The following is a 10843-nucleotide window of genomic DNA, read 5'->3' on the forward strand; positions in this document are numbered from 1 at the left end:
TAAATGTAGTTCCACAAGCCAATCATATCCTTCCCAGTTAGGTTTTCAGAAGTCAGAATGAGATATCACACAATGTGCAGACAGAAATCTAAGGTGACCTGGCTTGCCATGATCAGATAAATTGCCCTTATTTAAAAAAATACCGGTGTCTGCATATTCACAAGCAAATCAAAAGTTGTTAGCACGCTGGAATTTTTACATTGTACTTTTTTTCAGACAGTTGGAGTAAAATTACTGCTCTGCTGTACCAGAGCACTTTGGCATGTGTTTAAGTGTACATAAACTGTAAAACACCTAGATTCAAGGGACATTGAAAGTTGAGCTTAAATGAGGCATGAAGATACTCTCAAAAGATGTTCTTTATATTTTCTATTAATTTGAGAATGTTAAGTGTTGATCTCTATTCAATAAAAATTCTTGTTCTATCATATTAAATGCTCTTGAAAATCTGTTTTTTGTTCCTTCTTTTACTAAGTTCTGAAAAAAAAAATCTCTGATTTAAGCTATTTATTTAAAGAAATACCTCAAATCGTTACATATGATAAGTATTTGTCAATGTTAGTTTTGTTAAATGAATGAATGAGCAATTCTATTTTATGCTAGCTGTGTTTTGGGAGTTTTAGCAGCATTGCAGATTCACCTTTCATTTCAGTGCTCAGCCCTGTATGTTATACATCATGATACAGTGAGGAGTGTTTTATGTACTCTCTGCCATTTTCCTGCTAAGATGTTCTGTTACTAAAACTTCTGTTTTTTGTTTGTTCGTTTGTTTCTCCAGGCTACATATCCAAACAGAATGGTGAGCCAAAATCTCAGCACAAGGGACAAAAAGTCAGCACATACTCCCACCGAGGACCCTTTTAGGTACTCAAGCAACCAAGCAACGACCTATGAAAGCAAGAGCTGTCAACTGTCTAATTTGTGTCTGAGCAACATCCTGAAAGAGAAGGAGATAGTGGAAGTCATCAAGCATACTAGAGGAGCCTACGAAGCCCTCACTTCAGAGGCCACCCAGAATGGTTTGGCCACTGCAGCACCAAGCACAGCAAAGCCTGCATCTCAGACAGACCGCTACCCACTATTCTCAGGAGCTCCAAAAGACCATACTGCTGTACCTCAGCAGCACACCACTTTCACAGGCAGACTTGGACAGCCTCCGAGGGGACCCATCTCTTTACACATGTACAGCAGGAAAAATGTTTTCCTTCACCACAATTTACACACAGCAGAGCTGCAGACTTTAGGTCAACAAGATGGGTAGCAAGGTTCTTGTCTTCTTGCCATAGAATGGGAGTCCACTGAAAGGAAACATAAGCTCACACAGAGCTGAGTAATAAGTTTTTACTTGCTGCTACCTTTACTTGAAAAAAAATAAATTAAAAATTAACATTGTCTAGGTTTCATACTTTCCCATCTGGAACTGTAGGAAAAGGATGAACTAGATTGCTAATTAACTAGATTGATTTGTCACACAAAAGTCACTACTGGTAGAATAAATGGGACCGTTAGGCTGGCATTGCTGGTCCAAAATTGGCTAAGTGTTTTTTTGTTTGTTTGTTTTTTTCTTTTGTCTCTACAAAGCCACTAACATTCCCTGAAGTTCTTCTAGAAAGTGGTCTTAAATAATACCGTGTATGCTTAAAATGTTACTGTTAAAGTAGATGTGAGGAATGAATAGATACATAATTAGTAAACCCTATTGAATTACATAGAGACTAGGGAAATAAAGAGTAAGAAGGAAGTCTTTGAAGCTCTTAAACGTACAGTGAAATTTGCTCACTTGCAGAGGTGTGATACCACTTCTTGCTGTACACGTTATATCAAAGCCCTCATACTGCAATTAGAGGAACTGACATTTCTTCATCTACAAGCAAAGATCATAGAGGCTCACTGGGTAATTGAATCAAAATAATTGAAACACAAAATAATGATGACAGCTTGATTTCTCAGCCTTCTCTTTCCTCTCCATACCTTTTTTTAGCTACATTTGTTCTGGTCTTTTTGTTCTATGAGGACACATCACATTGAGGTGATGGTTGTTCTCTGCAGACACTATATCATTCATGACACAATGTCACAGTCTGTGTTACCAGGGCTGCTCCGAAAGTAGTGCCTCCTATTTTATTATGTTAGCACAGGATATTAGAAGCAGATGTTGGTGGCATGATAGAAGTTGATCCTTTCCAACAATATTCCATTACATTTTGTTGCCATACTAGTATCTTGTAGCTGAGAATTTGCTCTATCAAATAGTGTTATTGTGCTCTTTGTATCTATTGTAGTTTCCACAGAGATAAATAAGAGGCATTCCGTTCAGAGCAACCTCTATATAATGGATCGTATAACTTCATTTCACTTGCCAAAAAAAAAAAAAAAAAAAGGAAGGGTGAAAGACTATATTAAGTGAAATTATCTTATTATCGAGTCTAAACTATCTGTGTAAATTGTAATTTCTATGGACCATATCTACACTTCATGGCATATAGTAACTCAGCAGGTTTGCTAGTCTTGACACGTTAAATGCAAGTGAGATGAAGCAAATACTACCTGACATGCAGCTTGCCAGTCTCATGGGAATGTGAATTCATCTGATCATGCTACAGAACCCGAAGGCTTGTCAGCACTAGAAGAACCTGTTTTCTGCTTTTATATGGCTTGAAAACAAGTATCGCAGACAGGATGCTGTAAACATTTGGGATATACTGAACATGACAGTTTGCAACCTCTCTCATGGCAGCTAATCTGTTTGAATGATATTAGGATGTATAGTTAGTAGTTTATAAGTAATCTGGATGTTTAAATATGATTGAGGCAGATCTGAGACAAGTCACACCTCTATTTAACTGGTGATGGATAATGAAAGGCAAGGGAATAGCACAGTCTCACACAAAGAAACAAACTAGCGTGACAACTAAAGTAGCAGACGATGAAAAAAGAAGATTTTATATCCGTTAATAACTTTTAAAGGTAATTCACACAGGGCATATAAAATGAATTAATGAAACAAATTTGACCTAATGTTAAGCATATCTGCCAAACTACTTAATATTTAGATGAAGGCAAGGATTGGATACATGAACAATTAGATTATGAGCTTGGCAGATATTCTGCAAAGTTCAGCAGCCTAAACTTATAGGATTCTATTTATTGAGGGTTTGACTTAGAGTAGAGTAAATTGGATAAATGTTATCTGATGTTGAAAAGACCCAGTTTTGTCTAGATATGCTATGATGGTAATTTTGAGTGTCCTGAGCTGGATACATAAGGATCAGTATAAACATTTGCCAAACGTTTTTTGGTTTTTTTTTATACATTTATGTGTGTATTGCCACTGCCAACATAGAAAGAAAAAAAAGTTGCAAACACAGAATTAACTATGGGTGTTAAAGACTCATAGGCCTGGACTGAAACTGATAGTTTAAACTCTACCAAAAAGAAATAGTAATAACAGAATTTCACTATTAAGACTAGTGTTTTTCTCTAAGCACTCTCTTACAGTTATGGTAGATTGAAAGCACAGCTAGTTATTAATAACAATATATTTCAGTCTTGCTAATCTCAAGAGTTGATGTATGCAATTATATTTCAGATCTGTACATAAATTAATGTATATTGCAATCAAGGGTATTTTTTCCAGGACACAAATACACAACTACATTTAAAAACAAAATAATTAAAAAAAAAAAAAAAGAAGAAGAAGAACCAAAACAAACAAACCAAAACAAACAAAACAAAACAACAACAAAAAAAGAGCACCACAACCTTTTTGATGCTAACTTTATACTGTATCTGTAGTTGGCTTTTTTCCTGGAAAAATGGACTTTTGGATTACATTTTATTAAAGAAATTCATCTACATATTTCAAAAAAAAAAAGAAAAAAAGAAAAAGAAAAAGAAAAATACATTTTAAATGCTACTATTTTCTTGGAAAATCTTTTATAAAGCTGAAACTTAAAAAAAAAAAAACACTGGAAAAAAAAAACAGTTCAATTAAAGTGAGGAATATTTTTAAAATGTCATCTTGAAACTGTTTTGTATCAGTATTTTCAGCACTGTTATGTTATTTGTAATACTAAGTGTAAATCTCACCCAGAGGAGGATATTAGCCACATGTTAATATACAGTACAGCAGTACCTGTAAGACAGAGGTCCTTTGTTTGATCCTCTTGTGTATATACTAAATCATAAAGCAATGGCATGTGGACATTCTTTCATTGAATTGATTCCTTTGTACTAAAAATCTCTAGTTTTTTAAGAGTTTCATGTATAAAATGATTTATACATTTGTCCAAGGCTGTATGTATCCAAAGACATGACACCAGGGGAAAAGACACATTATTTTTGCCACAGAAGTACCTTTTTTTTTTCTTTTTTTTTCTTTTTTTTTTTTTTAAGTTTCTGTACATGAAGCATAACTGTAAAATTTCTACTGAAAATTTCTTCTCGTTACTTCTATATTTTATGGTGTTATAGAGAGCATTTTAAGAAGGCGGAAATCCCCAAAGAAAAGCTATTTCCATTTGAGTCAGTGTCCCGTTTTTTTTGAAGCAGTCACTTGGCACAAGAACCATTATGTGTGCCCTAAATACTTTTTAATAATATGTATGAAATGGTATATTGTCTTTATTATGATCCTTACTTCCCTAGAGTAAGTACATTCTACAAGATACCTTTCATGCAATCACAGAACAGCTTGGATTGGAAGAGACCTTGAAGCTCACCAAGTTCCAACTTCCTTGCTGTGGGCAGGATTGCCACCCACACGATCAGGCTGCCTAGGGCCCCATCCAACCTGGTTACTGAGTAGCGTGCAATAACATACTAGGACCAATCATAATTATAAATTATTAAGATGGAAGGAAAACACCTGTCCAACACAGTTCTTATATTTAGTTTTCACAACACTGGAGGAGTTGTGGGATTGTTTGTTTGTTTGTTGTGTTTTTGTTGTTGTTGTTGTTTTTGTTTTGCTTTTTTTTTTTTTTTTCTTTGTATTGCTTGTGCATGTGAATGAAATATAAATGGTACTTCCATACTGGAAGGAAAAGTCTTTCTACAAAATCCCTTCACTGCTTAGGGAATTTGGTAGCATCTGAAAGCATTCCATATGATAAATTTCTGCTGCCTTTTAAAGACAGCCCATCCTTCTGTATACAGAATGAAACAGATGGCAGAGGTTCCTTCTTTAAAAACCCAGACTGTTAACATTTTAGTTCATTACTTTTACTTCCAAAATACACACAGCTATGCCAAATGGACTTTTCTTATGTCTTTCTTTCTGCAAGCTTTGATAGTAAGTATTTCCTAACTAAGATTTTTGCATATCGGGAGCATTTGAAAGCTTACCTAGACTATTCAGGTTTGTTCCGCAAGTGCATTCTGGTTACTACCTAAAAATTGGTAACTTCTCTTTCCCAGAAGCCAGGGATTTCTAACTGCTCTTGTGGCATAACTGTTATGTCTCCACTGGTTTGATCAGCACATAACATTGACTTCAGTTACGCTACTCTGAATGAATCACTTGATAACTGGGATTGTGGCCCTTTAGCCCAACTTGTCTCAGCTTATGGAAAAGGAGATCTCAAAGATTATCCAACAGAAACACCAACTCACAATCTAGAAAAAAAATACTTTTTCTTTCTTTCTTTGTAGTAGTATGCAGAACTAAAACAGCAGAATACCATCAACAAAACAACCACAGCAGCAACAAAAACACCAAAAAGCTCCTTATACAATTCCAAAGGTCATAAATGAAATCCCCTCATACAGTAGAGTAACAGTGACTTCTAACAGAACTTTGAAATAAATCCAAAAAGTCCACTGGAGTCTTCATACAAAATTATGGGGTGGCTGGAACCGTGAGGGTCTGCGTCTGAGTGCATTAATGAAATATGTCACAACCTCTTTACTGATGATTATTTATTTACTTACTTATTTTCTGAAGGAAAATTTGCAGTTTGATGCTTATGCCAGATAAAATACAGAATACAGTTTGAAAGTACACTGAGGAAAATGGTAGGGGCCTTCTCTCATCTTGGAGAAACGTATAGCATCCTCTCCAGGATGCATTTTAATCTTCTGTTGTCAACAAGAACTTGACAGAGGTCTCTCAGGAGAAGAGCACACTCAAACCAAGCGGGCCATAGCTGCCATTATATTCACTTTACTCTTGTGTGTCCTACATAAGGCACTCCTAACATCATTTGGAAATTTCAGCAGCTGCAGAATGTGTTTCGCTGGGATTTAGCCAACCAAGTCAAAGATAAAAATGCCATGTGCTGCTTTAAACATAGTAAACTCTAGCTGTTTGGATTGTGCTTTCTCGTAGATATTTTTGTCCAAGTTTTGAGAACATGTACACTGTGATGCACATGATGCTAACTTCTTACAGTGTAAAAGACAGTGGAAATCTGTCCACTGAGGGGCTCAAGATTAGCAGTTTATTTCCTAGGGTAACTGCATGAACTTCAAGGATTTTCTATTGTTGCAAAGGTAATAGAAAGGGAACTTATTTATTGATCTATTTTAGAAATATTTGGTGTTTATTTTTTGTTGGAATGTACTTAAAATATTCCTCAGGAAAAAAAAAAATCTGTAACATATTAGTATCAATTTCCTATAACTTCTTAGTAGCCATGGTTGTCACTTGCATTTTGTAGTGCTGCTAAATATTTTCGGATGTGCCATTTTTGTTGCCTTCATTACCAGCAAATCTTACTCTTTTTATTATTTTTGCCCTCAGTCCTGTATTAAAGACACAGAGAGGACTGTTGAGGATTCCTGCAAAATAATCCTGCCTATGTAAAGTAGAGCAGGAATAAACATACCTGAAGGTCTCTATGTGAGCCCTGGAGATTGAAAACCGATTCAGATTTGAACTAGGCAACATTTGAGAGACCCTGATGGGTGTGACAAGTGTCATTATCTGTTGGTTTCCCAAATCTCTACAGACATGACAGAGAATAAAGTACACCACAAAGAAAGGTTTTTGTTGTGTACAAATAATATTGCCTTATATTTTGTATTGTGATCCTTGCTGTGCCTCTCTTTCAGAAGCATTTCATATAGATACGCGCATAGGCTGACTATGTAGACAGGCTGCACCACATCACCATTTCTTCTTTAAGAAGGCTCCTCTGGATTCTCTTAATATCTGTTCAGTAAAATGTTTAACCTATCAAAAAAGAATCTCAAGCACCTGTGTAGACAAATATATTGCATGATTTGATCCCATTTTCATCATGCTGAAAAAGCCCTAATAGGGTAGGCATAATGTATATGGATAACAACCGTATTAGTAGAATTTAAATTTATTTTTATTTTTCCATTATGTCAGTGCACTTTATATGAGGGCTTAATGTGAATTACAAACAAGCTTGCATTCATTTTCTTACGAAAACTTGATTTAAACAGGGTTCAGAATTTTCTGCTTAAAATTAAGCATGTAAACAATCTCATCAAAGTAAAAAAGAAAAAACAATAATCTGATTATTTGGAAAGATAACAAACAAATTATATATTACAACATAAACAATTTCATTCATATTTATTGTTTGAAAGGTATGATCTATAAAAAGTAATTTTCCTTTATATAAATACTCTTTAAGGCTCACAGATAAGTAGAAAAGAAACAGCCTTCCTGCTTGAGTCCAGCTATAACATCGTGCTTTGTTTTCCAAATCATTAATTTTTTTAGAAATCTGTTTCTTTCTCATGGCTAGGAATTTGAAAAAAGATAATAAAAGGACTTTGTACATATTCCGCACATTGCATGTAGAGATAATCAACATTACATGATGAAGATAAGAAATCAAAATTCTTACTCAATGATGCATCTGATGTTTAAGCAAGATGCTCAATAGTATATAAAATCCATGTAAGTGGAGAACAGATGTTTTGTAGCTGGGAAAAATTTAGTGGAAGAGTAAAAGGTAGCAGGTTGATAGCTGTTTTTCCTTGCATAGCTGTTTTCTTTGAATTATGTTGAAGTAATATTTGTAAAATAAACATCTTGGAGTACAGAAAAATGATTACTCAACACCACGAAGTATGGATAAGGGTAATTCCATGTACAAGAAAATTTACATATTTTTATTACCACAGTATCATGTTTGCTTGAAATATAAGCAGAACAACACCAGTACATTTTAACAAAGGAAACAATTAGAAGAAAAGAGGGTATTTATCTAAAAAGCCTTGCACATCATGTAGTCATTTCTAACTTTCTGAAATAGGTTTATATAACAGTATTTAATGAGGACATAGTAGTGCTGTTATGCTAGGTATCGAGGTTCTCTAAATAACAAGTAAACATTGAAGGTGGCCATGATCCAGATCGTATATCAAGATCTGCATCAACTTTAAAGGTCTTTTTTTTTTTTTTTTTTTTTTTTTTTTGTTTATGTCTTTAGTTTGTTTTTCACTTTCCAATGAAGGCCCATGATAATTTTGAGAAAATTTTGCACAAATATCTCCATAAACACTGTGGCTTACATGAAATTCGAGCTGACATGGAGATATTATATGGTTTTGAAAATTGTACCTATTCCATAATTCTAACAGAGTTCAATAGAGAGCTTTAGGCATGGCTTTGTTTATTTTGGGGGGTTTTTTGTTGTTGTTGTTTTTTACTACAGAGAATTCTGCTTTGTGTATTAACATTAGAAATTTTATGAGCCTTTTCTCATTGTCTACATGGTTATGACTATCTTGCTGTTCAGGATGGCAATCTTTTAGAAGTAGTCCAGTTCTAAATATAAAATTTGAAGGACTAGTGATTTTTGTTTTATATTATGGTAAACATCCATTCAATTTCAACAATACTGCAGCAATGTTGTAAACAGTTTCTTAAACGTAATTGACAAACCAATATATATTACATGAATTAGGGGCTTTAAAAGAGTTACAGTGGTGAGAAATGGAGGAAAATATTCACATAAATATTAAGAATAAAGTATAAATAAATGCATTGTTGGAGAACATGGAAAAGATACCAGTTCTATATGAGGCAATGGAAGACATTTTGCTGTCCAAGATTTCACACTGATGATTTAGAATATAACTTAAATTTCAAAAGAAAGAAATTCTAAGAGACAACACACTTAAAAAGGTAATTTAAGATCAAGTTGGAGTTGCATTTACAGTAGTGAAGGTATCTGATCCCCTAGTAATTAGCTTCCAGTTAAGTTCGGAGAAAAACTTGTGTCTAAGATCTCATTGGACAAGTTCATTAGTGATTTTTAGTGTTTACCCTACAAAGCCATGAATTAGTTAAATCCCAATTTTCATTTAACAGGTAAATATTACTATAATATTTTAAAATGTTCAAGGCATAATACTGCCTAACCTTTGATTTGAGTATCACCATATTCTCTGATTTTCTTCATTTGTATTCTGTCTTTTAATAGTTTTGAGTTTATGTTACTCATGTGCAATAAGAACCTGATTGTTTCAAATTCAATCTTTGTGCACTGACTGAAAAAAAAACCACCAACGAACCAAAAAAAAAAAACAAACAACAAAGAAAAACCCACCAAACAACAACACAGCCTTTGGAAACAAACACTTTGGTCTCTGAAGAATATCAAGCAGCAATCTGTTGTTTTTTTAATCGGATTACTGAGGATATAATTTCTGTGAGTTACTTTGAAGAGTTATCGCACTTGATTAAACAATACTGCAGGATTCTATTCATATTATTTAATGGACATTTGTTTGTTCTTATTTCTAGTTGACATAATTTTTACTTTTACATTTTATGGGAAAAAAAATGCATATTATTTTTTGAATATTTATATGAACTTTCAATTTTAGATCTTAATGTAGAAGTGTACATCCAGTATTTCCATTCCTGATGTTAATATAAAGGGCTCTTACACTTTCATTTCCCCTCTTCAAAAAAAAAAAAAAAAAAAAGATAATAAAAAAAAAATTGGTTAATAAAAATCCTGTGTTATTCTATGATGGTCTTGTGTTGTTTTTCTTTGAAGTATCTTACACTTATTTGACTTTTCTTAACACTTTTGTTGGCGAAATACATGTTGAACTTTAATAAATGCAAACACATTAGAATCTTTATGCTATGAGAAAATCTGTCTTAGAGACAGATAGTATTTTTCTCCTAATCTCTTTAATGAGCTGATAAGAAGTACAGATTTAAGCTATTTGCTACTGTGCTATCAGACAAGCACAGAAAAGTTCAAAGTCCTTTCTGCACTATTTCCTGAGTACTGAAGTAGTTTTGCATCAACAGCTATTCTCTGTTCCCTACCCTGCTTCCCATTTGTTCTTAGCATAACAATAGTAATTTCCATAATCAAAATAAGGCCTGATTTTATTTTTTTATTTGTACAACTTCCTGTTCTTCTATATTCTATATATTTGCTTATTTCCGTAACAGTGTTTTAAGAAAACATGTTCCACAATATTCCTTTACTTTGCTTCATTTTCCTTGAAGTGTATCTGAATGAACCTCTTAGCTTTCCAAGGCCATAATCATTATTACTTTGATTCAAATATAGAAATAAATAAGCAAATTCTCACATTTGTAAGGCTATGAAGTATGTCATTATTGCGTTCTATTAATAAAAGTAGAATGAGTAGCAAAATGATTGCTGATCCTGTAATAACTGATAATCTTGTCAACAGCAAAAATGCTGCTTCAGCTTATTCCTGTCTGTGAAGAATTCCTCTGGGCTGCATTCTCAGTCCAGCAGGTTTATTTACATCACCTACAAAAAACCATTTTCAGTCCCCGCTCAGAAAGCCTCAGCTTGGCCTCCAGTTCTGTGTCCAGAAACAGTTATAGCTCATTTCACAGTACTTATATTTCTACCACTCTCTC

At 33.8% G+C, this 10843-nt stretch overlaps 1 protein-coding gene across 3 annotated transcripts in view; it reads left to right on the forward strand.

The window, feature by feature from the left end:
* Window positions 1–9960, forward strand: part of CCSER1 (coiled-coil serine rich protein 1) — a 624313-nt gene extending 614353 nt beyond the window's left edge. For all 3 annotated transcript variants that reach the window (XM_004941036.5, XM_004941035.5, XM_046940422.1), the window contains one exon: window positions 779–9960. In XM_004941036.5, coding sequence (XP_004941093.1) covers window positions 779–864 — 86 coding nt within the window. In that variant the 3' untranslated portion in view covers window positions 865–9960. The remainder of the gene's footprint in view (window positions 1–778) is intronic.
* The last annotated feature ends 883 nt before the right edge of the window (window positions 9961–10843 follow it).

This window comes from Gallus gallus, chromosome 4 (genome assembly GCF_016699485.2).
Source record: "Gallus gallus isolate bGalGal1 chromosome 4, bGalGal1.mat.broiler.GRCg7b, whole genome shotgun sequence".
Classification (NCBI taxonomy): domain Eukaryota; kingdom Metazoa; phylum Chordata; class Aves; order Galliformes; family Phasianidae; genus Gallus; species Gallus gallus.